This window comes from Lethenteron reissneri, chromosome 5 (assembly GCF_015708825.2).
Source record: "Lethenteron reissneri isolate LAM-NWPU_2019-01 chromosome 5, ASM1570882v1, whole genome shotgun sequence".
Lineage (NCBI taxonomy): Eukaryota > Metazoa > Chordata > Hyperoartia > Petromyzontiformes > Petromyzontidae > Lethenteron > Lethenteron reissneri.
Window position 1 is genome coordinate 4,490,747 of NC_083783.1, and position 21,168 is coordinate 4,511,914.

The 21,168-nt window shown below is 54.8% G+C and overlaps 1 protein-coding gene across 1 annotated transcript in view; it reads left to right on the top strand.

The window, feature by feature from the left end:
• The first annotated feature begins 2,520 nt into the window (after nucleotides 1-2,520).
• LOC133351629 (ras-related protein Rab-32-like) overlaps nucleotides 2,521-21,168 on the top strand; it is a 30,020-nt gene continuing 11,372 nt past the window's right edge. Inside the window, 1 exon segment of the mRNA XM_061566975.1 lies at nucleotides 2,521-3,373. Within this exon segment, the coding sequence (XP_061422959.1) occupies nucleotides 3,172-3,373 (202 nt within the window). The 5' untranslated portion in view covers nucleotides 2,521-3,171.

Sequence of the window (21,168 nt, forward strand, 5' to 3'; positions counted from 1 at the left end):
CATTGTTTTTTAACAAAATATATATATATATAACACTTAGAAGGAAAAACCAGGAATAAATCAAAACGTCGGTGTGATGGCTAAGCTGTGACTTCGTGCACAAGGTCATTTTTGCAAAGTGGCGTGCGTATGTGTGCGCGTGTACGTGCGCGTGAATTGTCGCGTCTTTACTTTTTACCGTACATTTAAACAAATCGCTATTTCGAGATGTACAACTGCGAACGAACAACTTCTTACGTTTAATAATAATAATAATTTAATCGCGTCGTTGATGTTTGGAGAGATTTCTTTGAAAAGTATATTATAATTTGTCTCCTCCTCCTCCCACACTTTCGTCGTGGGCTGCTTCGAGGCTAAATTTCATCGCGTTGATGTGTTCGTGCCGGTGGTGACGATGATGATGATGTCGTTGATGGTGATGACGACGACGGTGTCGGTGATTGCGTGGGCCAAACGGAATCGTTTTAAAAGCGTCGATGTTTTGTATGATAATTAAACTCGTTTTAAACTACACGGGGATGTGCCTCTTTGCGTGCTTGTTGTTGTTATTGTTTTGAAATCGATAATTCCGTATTGTGGTTCTGGTCGTGTCGCCCGGATACGCGAGCTTGTGATCATTAATCGCCTCCCATGGATGCCGGGAATCACGTGGCAAAGCAGGATCAGCCATGCAGAGGTTCACAAGAGGCTGTCACACGGCATGCGAGTGTGGTAGACAGGATCAGGCCCTTCCATGCGGGGGGGGGGGGGGGGTATAGGGGCCCAGGGCAGTCGCCCCACGTCGCCGTACTCCGAGGGACGACTCTTTATAGGATTGTGAAAAACACATTCTTGCGGAGGGAGCTGGTAGCAACGTTGGTTTGCTCGGTCAATGGCCAGGGTCAACGGCGGCGTGGTGTATTCCGCAAATATGCCCGACTGTGAGGGCGGGCACAAGCCGGCGTGAGTAGGTTAAACGTTGAGTTTTATATGGGCACCACGGGGTGACCAGCCCCTCCCCTGCCCCACCCCTCCCACCCCCACCCAGCCCCACCCAGCCTCACCCCCACGCAGCCCCACCCAGCCCCACCCTCTGCACCCTAGCCCCACCCTCCCCACCCAGCCCCACCCTCCCCACCCAGCTCCTCCCTACCCAGCCCCTCCCCACCCAGCCCCACCCTCCCCTCCCCACCCAACCCCACCCTCCCCTCCCCACCCAGCCCCACCCTCCCCACCCTCCCCACCCAGCTCCTCCCCACCCTCCCCACCCAGCTCCTCCCCACCCTCCCACCCTCCCCTCCCCAACCAGCCCCTCCCTGCACGACGGGCACAATAATCCCCTGTGGGCTGGTGTAACCAGGAGGTTCCTACCAATATAAACGGCCGTGTTGGGTGTGTAGGATAAGCAACTTGTAATTGGAAAGAGAACACGGCAGGTCGGTGTTCTAGATAGAAATAGACAATGAAACGGCCGGGATCGAACCCACGACCTCCTGTACACCGGGCGAGGTAGTTAACATCTCATAGCCACCGTGATGATGATGAGAGAGAGAGAGAGAGACACCGCAAACTCCAAATATACAGCAGGCGTCAGGGTCGGGATCGAACCCACGACCTCCTGTACACCGGGCGAGGTAGTTAACATCTCATAGCCACCGTGATGATGATGAGAGAGAGAGACACCGCAAACTCCAAATATACAGCAGGCGCCAGGGTCGGGATCGAACCCACGACCTCCTGTACACCGGGCGAGGTAGTTAACATCTCATAGCCACCGCTCCTGGGTATGGCATGACTGATTGAGACCCAAAACAAGCTCGGCCTACGTCACTCGCCACTGATGTGAGCCGTGACCGGTCACCCAATTCAGGCCGTCGGGCTCAGGGCGCATTTCGCTAACCACTGCGCCACCGCTCCCCCACCACACCCCCTCCCCCTTGTTTTACTTACATAACACAGTACGCACATGTTCAGTGTACTAACAACAACAAACAAACAACACGGAGTTGGGGGGGGGGCGCTCCTGACCAGTGCAGTGCGAATTCAAGTCCGAGTTTAAAAACAGGGCAACTTTCGATTTAAAGCTTTCGTGACTGCAGGGATTCATCTTCTTGGTTCTTTCGGTAAAGTCACGTAGAAGGGAAGTAATAAAATAATAAAACATAATAAAATAATTCTCACGACGTTTCACCTGAGGACGGCTGCATGCGTTGTGGCCGAAACGTCGTGAGAGTTATTTTACTATGTTTTATTTTAATTATTTTATTACTTCCCTTCTACGTGACTTTACCGAAAGAACCAAGAACAGGGTAAGTGTTTGCCCTGTTTTCGGCGCGGCGTGCCGCACTCGGTGCAGTTCAGAAATAAAGCACTGGGTGCAGTGCAGTGTCGGAGGGCGGACCACCACCATCAGCATCATGAGCAGCAGCAGTTCCCGCAACACCCACAACCGGTACTGCCGGTTCGCTTTCGTTTCACGTCCCCCACTCACACGGGCATCAGCTGATCTGGCTTAATCCAACCACACCCCCACCACGACCACCACCCCCCCCCAACACACACACACACACAACTCTCTCCTCCGTCACTCATCATCACCCACGATCATCCACCACCACCACCCCTACCCCCCGACTCCACGCCCTTCTTATTCCATCTCCGCACTCGCTACACTTTTCGCCTGCCACGGGTACTGCCACCACCACCACCACCACGATCGGGCGAAAACTTCTTCTCCGCTCCCCCCGATAGCCAGCCGGTCATCTTCTGAGTATCATTAATATTCTACTTCTTCTGCTCGTTGCTGGAGGGCGGCTCTGAGCTTTGAACACCAGCCAAGAACAAGACGCAGCAACAACTCGTGGTGGTGGTGGACGGTGTGAGATTCCGGCCGGTGTGTTTGTGTGTTTGTGTGTGTGGAGGGCCCACCACCACCACCGCCACTAAAATCACATCTCTAGCAACATCGTCGACGCAAGCCTCACGGTGGTTGCTTTGATTTCGTTTGGTGGCGTAGCCCTGGGCGGTGGGAGCCGGACGAGACGATCACCGCGTATTTGTAACGTCGTCTCGAAACCAAACAATAAAAAAAACCCCAAAATAGATCGCGACATCAAACGGAGCACGCGCCCGCGGGAGACAGGAAACGCAAACCAAACAAGAGAGAGCATGCGCTGTGAGAGTCGGTAAGACATGGCGACAGACAAGAAGGAGTATTTGTTCAAGGTGCTGGTGATCGGAGAGTTGGGCGTCGGGAAAACGAGCATCATCAAGCGATACGTGCACCAACTGTTCTCGCACAACTACCGCGCCACCATCGGCGTCGACTTCGCCCTCAAAGTCCTCACCTGGGATGCCGACACCCTGGTTCGACTCCAGCTATGGGACATTGCCGGTAAGTTTTTTTTATTGGGGTGGGTGGTGGAGAAATGGGATGGGGAAGGGAGGAGGAGGCAGTTGATTTCGGTGGTGGGTCGGGGGGGGCGATGTGGGTTGTAAGCTGCGGGTTGGGTTGGGTGTGCCTGCATGGTGAAGTATGGTCAAACAACCCCCCATATAATCCCACACCTCGATTTGGGAATCTTTTGGGGGGGTTTGTACGAGGGGCTGCGTTAGGTTTGTTGCGCCGAGCTGTGAGCCGGCGTGGTGAAGTATGGTCGTACAGCCGCCACGTGATTATCCACCACGTGGCTTTGGGGTGGGAGACATTCATTCAGCAGCGAGCGGACTGACAAAGGGGCTTTGCCGTGCGTCGTTATTATTACGACTGCCACGACTGCCACGAGAACCCTTCTCGCCGCGGAGAGCAGATCTCGACGTTGAGCGAACGAACGCATCTCGCGGAGTAACTCTCGAAACGTCGGTCGCGATTACAGTTGGGCAGGAAGAGTGGTGTGTGTGTGTGTGGGGGGGACGCCGTGGATGGCATGCGCGCTGCCGTGCAATCAGACTGTGTGACCTATTTCGCACGGTAGGTGCTTGATTGAACAGCGTGCTTCAAAACAAATGTTAACACTTTTATATGGGACGATGGTTTTTAATGGAAAAAAAACGGATACTGCACTGTAACATGATAACAAATGTAGTGTTAATAGCTTCAACAAGTCAGTGTGTCCACTTGTCCGCTTTCATTGTCAACGCGTGCACGGAATCTTCTCCAGGTTGTCCCCAGAACCCGGAGGACAGCGCAATTATTGTGGTGTTGTTGCTTCTGAGAAAGAAAAAAAAACATTCTCAGAAGCGTGAACGTGTTTTTGAAGCACCCTGTCCAATGGCCGAGTGATGTGGTCCGAGACCACGAACTGTGGAGTGGCAGAACAAAGGGCGAGCGGGCGGGCGAGAACGGGGCTGGGAGCGATGCCCCCCGAGACATCGAGGAGATGGAGCGATGGTGACTTTGGATAATTCCTGCGGGTGTAAGGCGACGCCGCTTTTTGTGCAATGCTGAACCGACCTCATGCTGCCGATTTGGCAGCGGATGTGCTCTGTCCACTGCTGGATTGAAGGCCTCTTTCCCCGTTATCGGCAGGGCCACGATATCTGAATTTAAATGTCCCCAGTTCTTTTTTTTAGAATTGACATCTCTGACTCACGGGGGGGGGGGGGGGGGGGGTGCGTTTCATCTGATGCCAAGCGGCGGTGAGCGGTGCACCGAGCCAGACTATGGGACAACTTTAGCATTCTTAAGCGTTGAGTATTCATGACCGTATGTGATTTAATAGCAAAACCAACTACAGCAATTTTTCGATTTAAAGCTTTCGTGACTGCAGGGATTCATCTTCTTGGTTCATGCGGTAAAGTCACGTAGAAGGGAAGTAATAAAATAATAAAAATAAAACATCATAAAATAACTACAGCAATGTCAATTTATAGGCATTAATCTACCGCTGGATGAAGACCTCCTCGGTCGTGGGAGTTTCTTGACCATATTTCACCACACTGATCAGTGCCGGTTTTGTGGATGTGGGTGGGTGGGAAGCCAAACATCGGTTCCAGGTATCACTCGCCACCCATATGGTGGCCGTGGCCAGGAATCAAACTCGGGTGTTTGGGTTGGCAGTGGCCTGCGTTGATCGCTACGCCACCACTCCACTCCCAACAATATTTCATAGTCATGCCGTTTATCGGTCAAGGAACGCCTCCATTGAGTGTCTCTGGACCGCTTGTATCAGGAGGCTCCTGTGTAGTTGAATGTTTATTTATGTAATATCACGGTTTGCTGAGCGCAGGGGGCCCAAAATGCACAAAACGCCGAGCGTCCAGCAACAAACGGCACTGGCGTCAACGAGTGTAATGGGGATCTTGGATTGAGCGACGCTATTTGTGTTGCAAAGCCTCGGTGGTGATGGGAGGAGGGAATTCCACAGTGGAGCAGTGCGGTCGTGGTAGGGTGGTGGTACTGTGGTGGTGAAAGTGTGGTGTTGGTGGTAGTGTGGTGAAAGTGTGGTGGTACTGTGGTGGTGGTATTGTGGTGGTGGTCCTGTGGTGGTGAAAGTGTGGTGTTGGTGGTAGTGTGGTGAAAGTGTGGTGTTACGGTGGTGGTACTGTGGTGGTGAAAGTGTGGTGGTCCTGTGGTGGTGTGGTAGTACTGTGGTGGTAGGGTGGTGTTACGGTGGTGGTACTGTGGGTGGGGTAACTGTTGGTTTGACAAATTCCATTGCAGTTACATTTTCACCGCAGGATAATTGGGCCACATGTACACACAGCAGCAGTGTCCCCCCCTCCCTCGACATCGTAGACCGGATTGGTGATGCCCCCCCCCCCCGGTGTTTCAGTGTTCTTAACAAAACTCCGTTCCACCCATGAAGATCAAATCGAGCCCATTTTACAGCGAACCAGCGCTACTTATTCATTCCGGTTTCGTGTCTGTGAATCCGTTCACGTGGAAGGGTGCTGCAAGTGCATCGTATGGCTCGTAATAATCGAGGTGGCGGTGACTTGGGGGGTGGGAGGTGCGAGGGGTGGGGGGCCCTTCATCCAGCAGTGGATTGACCATGGCTGATGGGCCCTATTATAATATCGGTCTTTATTTACTTAGCGCACTTGTCATTAAAAATAATGCGCCTCGGAGCATTTCACATGACGCGTAGCGTTTGCACGAATGCCCTTCATTTAGTGAACGCACGTTTTAGAGGCGTGTAGGAAGCAATCCACCGCAGGCAAATATAATTAAAGCGTTACATTGTGGCGCACGTGTGTGTGTGTTCTCGTGTGGAGCGAGCACGTTTGATGGGCCGGAACGGAACACGAGGGTGTGGGTGGCCCAACACGCACGCACGCCTTTGTTTCACCCAGTGGCGGTCTTTACACGCCGGACCAGTTTTGCTCATTGGAGGCTGAGTCGACCTAGGCGAGGCCCAGGAACCGGTTCAGATAATCGCAAATGCGGCCTGCCCTGGTGGTGACCGTACCTCGTGATAACAGCACTTGCCCGAAAAGTCTGGTACGCCTATACGGTGGTGGTGGGGGGGGGGGCTCTTTATTGTGTCGTGGGGAGCGGAGGCGCAGTGGTTAGCGCGATTGCGTAACGAACCGGCCCATCCAAGTTCCCAATTCGCTCACGGCCAACATCAGTGATGGATCGGTCAACCGGTTTTGGGTCTCCACTAGGCCAGTTCGACCTTAAATGAGTACCGTGTGTAAAACAAACCACAATATTTACTCCTTGGTTCTTTCGGTAAAGTCACGAGAATGGATTACTGCAGTCACGAAAGCTCCTTCAAATCGAGAGTGAAACTAAAATATCCCATCAGAACTTGGGAGACAAAGATGGCCGGACATGATTCTGGGTCGTTCTGGCCTTCGGAGGTGCTCACTAACAGCACTTTCCCCAAGCAGCCTGTGTAGGCTACGCGGGAGATCTTTATCTGTGTGTGTCCCAGTCGTTGTGGTTGTTGAATAAGATTGTACATACAGTACCGTACATTGCAGAAGTGTCTCTCTCACGCTACGAGCCAGTGTGTGACCACGGGTGGTTTCTGACGCCACCAACCACCTCCTTCCAACTTGTCGTCGTCATGAGCCATGATCTATCCACTGCTGGATGAAGGCGTCTGCACCGCACCCCATCCTCGAATCGTCGCCACCCTCCCTGTGGTCACGCGATCAGTCCCCCCCCCCCCGACCCGCACAGACGCACGCAAATCGATTTTGTCGCTCCATCTCCAGGGATGGAGGTACGTCGCTCCAGCCTTTGGCTGCCATTCTGTCGTTAGTCTCGACCACAGTCCGTCTCTGTGCGTCACGGTGGCTAGGAGATGTTAACTACCTCGCCTGGTATACGGGAGGTCGGGGGTTCGATCCCGACCCTGATGCTTGTTGTATGTTTGGAGTTTGCGTGTCTCTCTCTCCCGTGGTGAGATGTTAACTACCTCGCCTGGTATACGGGAGGTCGGGGGGTTCGATCCCGACCCTGATGCTTGTTGTATGTTTGGAGTTTGCGTCTCTCTCATCCCGTGGTCGCGTGGATTTTTCTCCGAGTCCTCCGGTTTTTTTTCCCCTCCACTTTTTAGAAACAATGTCACGCGTTCAGAGTATTTGGCGACTGCTAGAAATGCCCACGATGACAAACCGCGTGGTGGAGCTATCACTTGTGATGACCAAAGGTCGCTTCTGAAAAAGAAGCTAATCACTCAGCGGACCTTACCTGGCAAAATAAATGTGTTTATTTTTAGTTCAACACGTAGGCGTTCGCGACCAATATCATCCACAATATAGGTTTTTTTTTGGGGGTTGGCGTAAACGCGCTCTAACTCGCATTTAAACCTTTATTATGGATGTGTTTCTTTTTTTAGTTGAAGTCTCTCCTGCCCGTGACTCATTGCCGCTTCGTAGGCTCGTGGGAGACTGCTGCGGCTTGGATGTGTGAGAGGCGTTCATCATCTAGCAGTGGACGATGATGACGATCGTCAAGTCAGGCTCGAGGTAGATCCCAAGTTCTGCGAGGAGGGGCAGGGGATGAGTGCAGGATATCGCTTTAAGTCCTGGGGGTCGGCCCCCGTTGCCTCCCCTGAGTCGCATGCGGTGGCTCTCTTAGGGCTTAGCGATGTTATTTATTAAGGACCAACCTCGACCAACACCACCACCACCACAGTCTCGTATTCACCACACAAAGCATTGCGGCTCTTGAAATATCGAGGTTTTTTTTGTAAAAGAAAAATATAATTTTTTTTTTATATTTTTCTTTTATTTTGCTTTGAGCGGATTGCAAGGGTGGATTGTGAAACATCTGGGGATCACGAGTTCGCGTCGACATTGCAAGGGGTGGAGAGGGAGCATTCACCAGCAGCGGATTGACCATGGCTCTTGTGGGTGGGAGAGAGAGGGGAGAGGCAGTAAGGAAATAATGAAACAAATTGTGATCGTCGGCACGCGCTGCGCTACCTCGTGACTCGCTCACGCGCAAGGGGCAGCCTCCCCCCCCATTCAGCCCCTCCCCCCCACAGCCCCTCCCCCCATTCAGCATCTCCCCCCCCAACAGCCCCTCCCCCCATTCAGCATCTCCCCCCCACAGCCCCCCCTCCCCCATTCAGCACCACCACCACAAACACCGCACCCTGCACCACCACCACACACACCGCACCCTGCACGACCACTGCACCCTGCACGACCACCGCACGCACCGCACCCTGCACCACCACCACCACACACACCCTGCACCACCACCACACACACCCTGCACCACCACCACACACACCCTGCACCACCACCACACGCACCGCACCCTGCACCACCACCACCACACACACCCTGCACCACCACCACACGCACCGCACCCTGCACCACCACCACACGCACCGCACCCTGCACCACCACCACACACACTGCACCCTGCACCACCACCACACACACCGCACCCTGCACCACCACCACACACACCGCACCCTGCACGACCACTGCACCCTGCACGACCACCGCACGCACCGCACCCTGCACCACCACCACCACACACACCCTGCACCACCACCACACACACCCTGCACCACCACCACACACACCCTGCACCACCACCACACACACCCTGCACCACCACCACACACACCCTGCACCACCACCACACGCACCGCACCCTGCACCACCACCACACACCCTGCACCACCACCACACACACCCTGCACCACCACCACACCCTGCACCACCACCACACCCTGCACCACCACCACACCCTGCACCGCACCCTGCACCACCACCACCACACACACCCTGCACCACCACCACACGCACCCTGCACCACCACCACACACACCCTGCACCACCACCACCACACGCACCGCACCCTGCACCACCACCACCACACACACCCTGCACCACCACCACACCCTGCACCACCACCACACACCCTGCACCACCACCACACGCACCGCACCCTGCACCACCACCACCACACACACCCTGCACCACCACCACACACACCCTGCACCACCACCACACGCACCGCACCCTGCACCACCACCACCACACACACCCTGCACCACCACCACACGCACCACACCCTGCACCACCACCACACGCACCGCACCCTGCACCACCACCACCACACACACCCTGCACCACCACCACACGCACCGCACCCTGCACCACCACCACGCACCGCACCCTGCACCACCACCACCACACACCGCACCCTGCACCACCACCACACACACTGCACCCTGCACCACCACCACATGCGCTGTGACTGTTCGTGCCGCGATGCTGTAGCGTAGCGGCTAAAGCGCTGCGCTAAGAACCCGGCTAATAGCCAGAGTTCAATCTCCCGCTCGCGGCAACCAGCAGCAGGTGACGATTATCTGAACAGGTCACGGGCCTCTCCTAGGTCGACTCAGCCTCAAATGAGTACTTGGTGTGTTGTGTAAAAACATCGCGACTGGGGAGACAAAGGCGACCGGGCGTGGTGCTGGCCACCCACCCCCTCGTGTGCCGTGCCGGCCTTCATAGGTGCTCGCTAACAGCACTTGCCTCGACCGTCTAAGGGTATACGGGGGGATCTTTATCTTTGGTGTGTGCCGCGATACTGATTATCCGCTCTACCTTTTACAATAACCTGGCTCGTCACGGAGACGCCCTCCGTCTCGAAATCATACAACGGATAGGCACGCGCTACATTGGCCAGCGGCGTGCAGCCCAATTGTCACAATGGGGCTGTTCAGGTGCGCTCAGTGCAGTGACGGATTGTCGTGGTAGTAGCGGCTACACGTGTGGTAGTAGTTACACGTGTGGTAGTAGCTACACGTGTGGTAGTAGTAGTAGTAGCACTAGAAGCTACACGTGTAGTAGCTACACGTGTAGCAGTAGTAGTAGCACACATGTAGTAGCACTAGTAGCCAGAGGTGTGGACTCGAGTCATGTGACTTGGACTCGAGTCAGACTCGAGTCATGAATTTGATGACTTCAGACTCGACTTGGACTTGCATAACAATGACTTTGTCCCACCTCTGCTAGTAGCTACACATGTAGTAGCACTAGTAGCTACACATGTAGTAGCACTCGTAGCTACACAAGTAGTAGTAGTAGCACTAGTAGCTACACATGTAGTAGCACTCGTAGCTACACAAGTAGTAGCAGTAGCACTAGAAGCTACACATGTAGTAGTAGTAGCAGCTACACTAGTAGTAGTAGCACTAGTAGCTACACGTGTTGTAGTAGCTACACGTGTAGTGGTAGCTACGGGCCCTGCACTTTCAAGGGCCCCGCGCTAAAAAATTTCGAGCTATAAATTCCGGTTCAGTGATTCTGCACTTGCTCTGTTACTATAGTACTACACCACAGCCTTTGGCAACCCCGAACAACCACAGCAGTGGACAGAGCACGGCTCTGCCTCACTCTCACTCATCCGTCTCTTGCTCGCGGTCACGTGACGCACTTCAACCAATCCGTGCCGCGTTAATCACAGTCACAGAATGTCAGAGCTGCGTGTTTATATATTACTATTCTGCCTTAAACTTTGATGAGCGACTGCGTGTTTAAGGTTAGCGATTTGTCGTATTTTCTGGCTTTGTGTGGCAAATAAAAAAATGCAATTACTTTACTATGCACGTAAAACATTATTTTGTGTTTTTGTTAGGGCTCCATATGCTACAGGCCTCGCACGAGCTTAATCTGGCACGAGCTGAGATGTTAACTGCCTCGCCTGGTCTACAGGAGGTCGTGATTTCGATCCCGACCCTGACGCCTGCTGCTGTATATTCGAGTTTGTGTGTCTCTCTCCGTGATCGTGTGGCTTTTTCTCCAGGTCCCTCCGGGTTTTCCCTCCATTTAGAATCAACGTCACGCGTTTAGAGCAATCGGCTGTTACACATTCCACGCGATAAGCCACTAAGTTGAGCTATCACTTGTGGTCAGGTCGCTTGATAAAATAAAAAAAAAATTAAAGTTTAGTTTCATCGACCGTGGATGACGACGTTTTAGCGATGAGCTTCGCTCTCTGGGTAGGGCTACTCCGCCTTGTGCAGTCAGATTGTGGCTCTCCACATTCAGGCGGCAACGCCTCCACCCGCTCTCGTGACTCTGCCGGGGAATTGTTGCACAAGATGTACTTCCCCTTCTCCCCACCAGCCCCCCCGAACCCCCCCCCCCCCTCATGTAACTGTCCCCCCCCCCTGCAGGCTTAGCGGGTACCCCCCCCCCACTCCGTACGTCTGGCCACCACTTCTCAAGAGGCCTTTCTTTCACCCCTCGTTAGCGGACATGTGACTCTTTGGTTTCGTGCAATGTTGGCAAAAGAAGCCGAACAAGAATGCGCAAAGAAGCGTGGCGAGAGTGGAGGGAGGAGAGTGGGGAAGGGTGAGGGGGGGAGAGAGGAGAGCGGGGAAGAGGGAGGGAGGGGAGCGGGTGGAGGGGGAGAGAGGGAGGAGAGCGGGGAGGAGAGCGGGGAAGGGGGAGGCGGGGAGGAGGGAAGGGAGGAGAGCGGGGGGGGAGGGGGGGGAGAGCGGGGAAGGGGGAGGGAGGGAAGGGGGAGGGAGGAGAGCGGGGGAGGGAGGAGAGGGGAGCGGAGAGGGAGGGAAGGGAGGGGAGGGAGGAGAGCTAGGGAGGGAGGCAGGAGAGCGGGGAGGGAGGGGAGGAGAGCGGGGAGGGGAGGGAGGGGAGGAGAGTGGGGAAGAGGGAGGGAGGGAACGGAGAGGGAGGGAAGGGAGGGAGGGGAGGAGAGTGGGGGAGGGAGGAGAGGGGAACGGAGAGGGAGGGAAGGGAGGGAGGCAGGAGAGCTAGGGAGGGAGGCAGGAGAGCGGGGAGGGAGGGGAGGAGAGCGGGGAGGGAGGGGAGGAGAGCGGCGACTTGGGGGAAGCGTTGGAATTGGCTCGTGTGCAGGAGCCGGATGGATTGTTGCGTCACGAGACCTTGGGAGGTGGCGATGGTTCGGAAGCTTTCATCCAGCAGTGGATCGATCACGGCGGCGGATGGTGAAACTTGCTCGGGCGAGGCCTTCTGACAGACGCATTCTATCGACAAAGATCCCCCGTGTAGCCTTCATAGACTGTTGGGGGAAGTGCTTTTAGAGAGCACATAATGAAGACCGGCACCCGGAGGGGGTGGGTTGCCAGCTCAACGCCCGGCCGCCTTTGTCTCCCCAATGGCGATGCTTACGCACCGCATCAGGTACTCATTTGAGGCCGAATCGACCTAGGGGGGAGGCCCAAGACCGGGAATCGTACTGGGGGGGGCGGGGTTCGTTTACGCAACGCGCTAACCGCTGCGCCACCGCTCCCCGCAAGCGCGCACACTTGCGCGCGCACACACAAGGTCCACACACACACACGGTCCATGCGTGCACACACACGGTCCATGCGTGCACATGCTTTCTGCAAATTGCATCGGTTGTCTTTGAGCCTCGGTTTGCTATTCACTGCATCCCACTTTTGTATGTCCTTGGATTTTTTGTGCAATAAGATAAACCGCCCCGCCCCCCTACCCCGCCCGCCTCCCCCCACCCACTATGTCAGTAGACGATAAATAAAACAATTCAGGCTGGGATTTAAAAGCAAATAACAACATTAACAATTGCTCTTTGGTTCTCTCGGTAAAGTCGCGTAGAAAGAAAATAAAATAAATGAATAGAATACGACGTTTCGATTGCAACACAAGCAACCGTCATCAGGTGTGAATGAATGCAAGCTCAGAGGACACACACACAGAGAAACACACACACAGAGACACAACACAGACGTGGAGAGAGAGAGACACACACACACAGAGACACACAGAGAGAGAGAGAGACACACAGAGAGAGAGAGACACACAGAGAGAGAGAGAGAGAGAGAGACAAACACATGGGGGAGAAAGACATGAGAGAGACACACAGAGAGAGAGACACACAGAGAGAGAGACACACAGAGAGAGAGACACACAGAGAGAGAGACGCACAGAGAGAGAGACGCACAGAGAGAGAGACGCACAGAGAGAGAGACACACAGAGAGAGAGACACACAGAGAGAGAGAGACACACAGAGAGAGAGAGACACACAGAGAGAAAGAGACACACAGAGAGAGAGAGACACACAGAGAGAGAGAGACACACAGAGAGAGAGACACACAGAGAGAGAGACACACAGAGAGAGAGACACACAGAGAGAGGACACACACAGAGAGAGACACACACAGAGAAAGAGAGAGAGAGACAGACACACACATGGGGGAGAGAGACATACAGAGACGCACACACGGTTTGAACACTAACAACAATGTAGGTGGTTAAAATCTCTCGCCTGCACAGTTCGGCTTCATGTGCGTGGTTACACGGGGAGGGGGCGGGGCCCGGGGGGGGGGGGGAGGGGCATCTCGAGTGAGCGCAGGCGGTGTAACTGCATCGGAGCCGCTTCGGGGGGGGGGGGGGGGGGGGGGGGGGGTTGTTCGCTGGGGCCGCAGCCCGGCACACCACGGGAATTTGTGTGAGGTCGTAGGTCAATATAATACAGGGTCGTCGTCATCGTTAGCCGTGATCAATCCACTGACGGTCCACCCCAGGAGCAGTGGTGCATAAAGTTATGTTTTAAGAACCCGATATGAACAGCATCGCGACCTGTAAACGGGCCACGTTTGCGCTCCACATTACACGTGTTAGTTGTTGTTGTTGTTATGATTATCGCACGGGAGTATTGTTGTTGTGACATTAGACGCGCTTATTATTAGTGTTCCACTTGTGTACCCAGGCAAGCCTCGCGCCGAGTCTCAAAGACTCCGTTTCGGGAGGGTCCTGCCACGTGGAATGGGTGGTGGAGCGGGAGGTGACGATGATGATGATGATGCTGGTGATGGTGATGATGCTGGTGATGAGGATGCTGATGAGGATGCTGATGAGGATGCTGATGATGATGCTGATGATGATGATGCTGGTGATGATGATGATGCTGGTGATGATGATGCTGGTGATGATGATGCTGGTGATGATGATGCTGGTGATGATGCTGGTGATGATGCTGGTGAGGATGCTGATGAGGATGCTGATGAGGATGCTGATGAGGATGATGGTGATGCTGCTGATGATGCTGGTGATGGTGGTGATGATGCTGATGGTGAGGATGATAATGGTGATGCTGATGATAATGGTGATGGTGATGATGATGGTGATGATGATGATGATGCTGATGGTGCGTACACCCATTTCCGTCATTTTCGGCGAATATTCTTTTGCATTGGGGATCCTTAGGCCGACAGCGGTGACATCGTTTATGGGGTTTCTGTTAGCTATGGGAGGAAACGGGGGGGGGGGGGGGGGGTGATGATGGGGGGGTGAGAACATACTCCGTTATGAAAAAATAAGAAGAGGTTTTGACCCATTCTGGTAATAAAACAGCAGGAGTTGTGTTAAGATGTTCAAACGCCAAATGGAAACCTTTCGCAAGGCATCAAGTTTGCATTAAGCACACAGAGTACGTGTGGTGAGCATGCAAACAGAACTTGCTCTAATAGGACCTCGTCTCACCACCAGCGTCAGACCAGAGAACGCCAAAAGGCGAACAGTACAAAGACAATGCACTATCAGACCATTTATTATAGCTCGGGGTGAGCCACTGCATCATGGGACCTTTTAAAATCCTTTATTAAGTTCGCTTGCTTGCTTGCACGCTTACGACCGTGCAAATCTTTCGGTCGTTTTTTAACCCACTTCCCGTGATCCAATCGAGCTGACATTTTCCACACAGACTCGTTGTGCGTGACAATTAATGTTCGTGAAATTTTTTTTCCAAAATTTTACACTTTTTAGGATAAAATAAATTATATTTAATTACCAATTGCCTAAAGGTGGCAGGCAATCATCTGACCCATAGGTGGCAGCCATCTCAAGCCAGAGGACGAGAGGACTCTAGCCGCCACGCATATAAAGGATTTATAGTGAAAAACTTTGTTTTTACGGGTAAATTTTTTTCCGGTATCAAAGTAAACAAACTCCACTCAGCGGCGCCCGAGTCTGGAATCGAACCCAGGCTTTCTGCGTCCGCAACTCGACTCCCGCGGACGCAGGCTGCGGGCTCCATCTCTCTCCAGGCGGTCGCGATCACGGGACTCCGTCTGCGTCGTTCCTTGGTTCCGATCCGTCTAGCTTTTTGTACATCCCCCTCAACCCAAGCCCCCCCCCCCCCTCTCCGATGTTTGCTCCACTCGTGGCCAGCGTCAGACTTCAAACGGAGCGCCGCGAGCTGTGGAGTTGCGAGGTGGCGATGCACGTCGACTGGTATTGTTACAATGCCCGACGCATGATAGGGGCAGGGACCCCCCCCCCTTCGCCCCCCCCCTCTTCGCCCCCCCCCCTCCCTACCATCCCACCCCCCCCCCCCATATTGGCAGTGAAAAGCTATCAGTGACTCAACCGTTGCAGCGTCTCTCCTCCCTCCACGTGCAAGTCAATTACAGCCCATCGGCAAAATTACCCACAATCTTCCCGTCAAACATTTCCTGTCTATTAGCGGATCGGGGTTCGTCGCTCGTCGCTAGGAATAGTTATTTATTTATTTTTCTGCGTGCATTCATTCCCCTTGCCTGCCCGCCCGCTCACCCCCAAGTTCTTTCAGAAATTATTAAAGGTGTTGGTGTGTGTGTGTCTGGAGCGAGTTCAATTCTCCCTCGCGACCAGGCCTTAAATGAGCACGTGGTGCATCACCGTTGGAGAGACGAAGGCGGCCGGCTTGTGCTGCTGGTCACCCGCCCCCTCGTTTGTGTGCTGTGCCGGCCTTCATAAGTGCTGCTCGCTAACAGCACTTTCCCCTACAGTCTGTTACAAGGCTACAAGGTGGGGGGGGCATCTTTGCCTTTTTGTATCTGGGATGGGTGGAGGCGGTTTGGCGGTGGTGGTAGAGAGGTTGACGCATTAGTTAGCGAAACCGCGCTGGGGTTTAACCGATCCTGATCGTGGCCAACATTGGAAGTATTTGAACAATAAACGATTTTAATTTTACCAGGTGAAGCCCCACTGAGCTCTGTAGACCTGGCTTTCACAAATGATAGCTCAACCGAAGTGGCTTATCACGTGGACATTTATGGCAGCCAAATACTACAAACTCTCTTTGATCCTATTTATTGAAGGACAGCCGGAGGACTCGGAGAAAAATCCACGTGACCACGGGGGGAGAGAGAGACACGCAAACTCCAAATATACAGCAGCAGCAGGTGTCGTCTGGGTTGGGATCGAACCCACGACCTCCTGTATACCAGGCGAGGCAGTTAACATCTCTTCGCCACCGTGGCGGACCGAGTGTTGTTGTTGTTTGGGCTCCCTCGCCGATGACCTCGAGGCAGAGTTCTGACGTTCTGGAGCTTGTCGTAGCCGAAGAAGCAGGCCACGGATTTTTAGGTGAAACGCCACGAAACCAAAATCGCTGAACGCAATGGTGAGCGTTGTCCCTCCACTCGCTCACGGTGAGCGCGCTGAAACATCGCACCTCCGATTCGCGTGGTTTGGCTACGTCAGGCGCGATATAAGTTATACACACATCATTGACGACGGCAATGACAAACATTGTCGCGGCCTTAAACGGTTTAAATTGTTTGGCCGCGTCGGGTGGAGAAGTTTTCCTTCCGATACAGATGTTTGGCCTGATCATTACCACCGGGACTCACTCGACGATCACTTCTTCTGCAGCCACGCAATTGGCGACCGATGCAGCAAAGTGGCGTCGCGCACAAATCCGAAACGAACATTTTTTTTTTGAGGATCATCCCGAATTTCGGATCTGGGCCAAATTTAGGATGTTTGTTTTTTCCCGCTTAATCCTCAAGTTTGGACCACGTCCATAGTTGGCACCGATTTGAAATAATAATAATAGTGATAATAATAATAACAGCGACGTCATGTGACTTTAGCGAGGCATTGCAGCAACACCATCGCTACTGCCATCTAGATGCTAATCCTAAGGAATATTAAACTGGCCTTAACCCTTGTTAGGAGTAAATCCTTATCGCAGCCCCAAACAATAAACACTTTGCCCTCGGCTCTAATTCTGCGTTTAATCCCTGCCCTGACTGCAGCCCCATCCCCTTAATGAGGGAAGGGTAATCATCAGTGGAGCGGTGGCGCAGCGGTTAGCACACCGCGCAGTGAAGACGGCAACTCGCCGCGGAGAGGGCGGTACGGGGGGGGGAAACTGTCCTGTTCGTTTTCCACGTTCTGCCGTCATGGCCAACGGCGTGGCGAGCGGTAGCTGAACCTGCGTAGCCCGTCCCCCGAGACTCTCTCGTTTTCAAAAACTCGCGCTGACCACCGCGTGGTAAAGTATGGGTCGGACAAAAAGCCCCCACCCCTTTTGAGAGGAAAGCTCATAAAGGAGCAATGTTTAAGTAAATTTTTTTGTCAATTTTTTTGTCTATTTTTTAGTCTACCTTTTAGTGTTTTTTGCCTATTTTTGTCTACCTTCATGTCTTTTTGTTTCTATTTTTGTTGTAAATTTTTTTGTCTTGTCTTTTTTCATCTTGTTTAGCCTATTTTTTCGTCTTTTTTTGTCTTTTTTTCTATTTTTGTTTATTTTTTTCACGCACGGCGTCTGTCCGCGCCGGCGAACCAGAAAATATTCCGTCACCCGGCAACACACTGCATCGAGTGCACAGCCCCCCCCTCTCTCGCCGCGTCCGCGGTGACTTGCCTCGGATTCCGTCTCTCAGTCCAGCGGACCGGCGGCCCCAGCACATTCTTGTGGGGTTCGACATTGAGCACGGCAGGTGCGTGTGGTGCTAGCCTTTGGTCTCTACTGCTGGATGAGGCCTTCCCACGCGGCCGATCATCGGTGGTGGGCAGCGTCTCAAGTGGCCCATCGCGGGTCGCTCCTTCACCAACGCACGCAGCCCAGCGTGGTGAAGTATGGTCTAACCCACCCCTGCCCTCTGCCCCCCACTCCAAGACCGACAAAGCATAGGGGAAGCCTTGATCCAGCAGTGGATTGATAAAAGGCTGTACATCTAATCGAATTGTATATTTATAGAGAGCGCCTTCACCCAAGGCTCTTGATGACGTAGCTTACACAACGGTGACACAGAATGGGACGAGTTGGCAGGGGCGCGCTACGAGGTATTGAGGAATGAGTGACAGCGACAGAGGGGTAACTTAGGGGATCACGGAACGGGGAGGGGAGGGAAGGGAGTGGAGGGGGGGAGGGAATGGGCGATGGAGAAGAGGTGGTGATGCTTTAAGAGAGCGGAACGGAAGGAGGTTAAGGAGGTGGTGGCATTGGAACATGTTAAGATGAAATACGATACCAGAACTCAAATGGGGGATGCGCATTGCTTGATCTACCACTGGGGCAATTCGAATGTAAATTCCGTTGATGCCTGCCTTCTACTCGGATTATAATGGGAGTCGTTTATAGGTCTCGTTTCGTTTCTGATCTGCTCAGTGGGTTTCACTTGGACAATGTTGTGTGTGAATGTGCGCGCGTGTGTGCGTGTCCATGCGCATGTCACATGCCTCGGCGTGTGTTTGCACGTCACATGGCAGTGCGTGCGTGTGTGCGCTGGTATGCGCGTGTGTGCGTGTGTGTGCTTTGCGAAACGTGGAGCCATTTTAACAGCACATCTGCGTCGGCTTTAAACGTTGATGCTGGCCTGCCTCCTGGGATCCAGCCTGGATTGTTTAAGGAGCTCGCAGATCCCTGAAAGATCTTGACGCGGTCTCGTTCAATGGGCTCCTCTGGCAGGCGAGGCTGCGTTGGCTGGGTCATGCAGTCGGTATGCCCAGCCACCGCATGACAAAGCAGGGCACAGTACTGTTTGGCTGGATAGAGGGGGATAAGCGGGCGCGGCACGGGCTGGATAAAAGATGGACTGATGTGATACAGGAGGGATGTGGAGCTGAGTGGAATTGCCGATGACTGGTACCAGCGGTGTCAATATCGGCCTCTGTGGAGGAGGAGGCTCGCGAAGAACGCTGCTCCTGGGCAGTTGGAGGCATTCGCCCTCCAGCAACAGCGGAGGGCAGAGGAGCGACACTCACAGCAACGAGCGGCGCGCCGGGCAGCTAAAACGCAGCAGGCTGGCGCAGTGGAGAGCGCAGCTGGTGCATCTCGGTCAACCAAATGCACCTGGGTCTGTCAACGTAGCCTGCCAGCAGTGAGCCTTCTGCACCTAGCCTGGCACGAGTGCGGTGGTGACGTCACCGCCACTATGTGGCGATCGGCGGCTGTTTGATTTTGGGCCTCCCCGAGGGAGCCTCGGTTGCAAATGAATGACCTGGTGCTGTTTATCATCAGCACCTGGGAGACAAAGGCGGCCGGGCGTGGTGCTGGCCACCCACCGCCTCGTGTGCCGTGCCGACCTACTTGGGCGCTACTCGCTAGAACAGCACTTGCCCCAACAGTCTGTTAATGCTATACGGGGGGAATCTTTGTCTTTGTGGATGGATGTTGAGGCAAGTCCTGCACCGTAACCCTGAACGAGCACCGATTTTTAATGCTGGTTCCATCGGTGGTGCGGACGGCAACAACCCAGCACTTTGCCCAGGGACGGCTGTGTGGGTCACGCGGCGTGGATGGGGGGGGGGGGTCTTAGTGGCGCTTGCTGTGTTGACTGAGCAGTGAGCGATGACTTTGGAAGGAGGGACCCTCCCCTCCTACCCTCCCTCCCTCCTACCTCCCTCCTACACCCACCCACCCTCCTACCCTCCACCCACCCACCCACCCTCCTACCCTCCACCCACCCACCCACCCTCCTACCCTCCACCCACCCTCCTACCCTCCACCCACCCACCCTCCTACCCTCCACCCACCCACCCACCCTCCTACCCTCCACCCACCCACCCACCCACCCACCCACCCACCCTCCTACCCTCCACCCACCCACCCACCCTCCTACCCTCCACCCACCCACCCACCCTCCTACCCTCCACCCACCCACCCACCCTCCTACCCTCCACCCACCCACCCACCCACCCACCCTCCTACCCTCCCTCCCTCCTACCTACCCACCCTCCCTCCTACCTCCCTCCTACCCCCACCCACCCACCCTCCTACCCTCCACCTACCCACCCACCCTCCTACCCTCCACCCACCCACCCACCCTCCTACCCTCCACCCACCCACCCACCCTCCTACCCTCCACCCACCCACCCACCCTCCTACCCTCAACCCACCCACCCACCCTCCTACCCTCCACCCACCCACCCACCCACCCTCCTACCCTCCACCCACCCACCCACCCACCCTCCTACCCTCCACCCACCCACCCACCCTCCTACCCTCCACCCACCCACCCACCCTCCTACCCTCCACCCACCCACCCACCCTCCTACCCTCCACCCACCCACCCACCCTCCTACCCTCCTACCCTCCACCCACCCACCCACCCTCCACCCACCCACCCACCCTCCTACCCTCCACCCACCCACCCACCCTCCTACCCTCCACCAACCCACCCACCCTCCTACCCTCCACCCACCCACCCACCCTCCTACCCTCCACCCACCCACCCTCCCTCCTACCCTCCACCCACCCTCCCTCCTACCCTCCACCCACCCACCCACCCTCCTACCCCCCAGTCACCCACCCTCCCTCCTACCCCCCAGTCACCCACCCTCCCTCCTACCCCCCCACTTACCCTCCTTCCTACCCCCCCCCCCACTTACCCTCCCTCCTACCCCCCCCCACTTACCCTCCCTCCTACACCCCCCACTTACCCTCCCTCCCTCCCCCCACCCCCCCCACCCACCCCACTCCTACCCCTCCTTCTACCCCCCCTAATCCCCCACCCACCCTCCCACCCCACCCCCCTCTGAGTGTG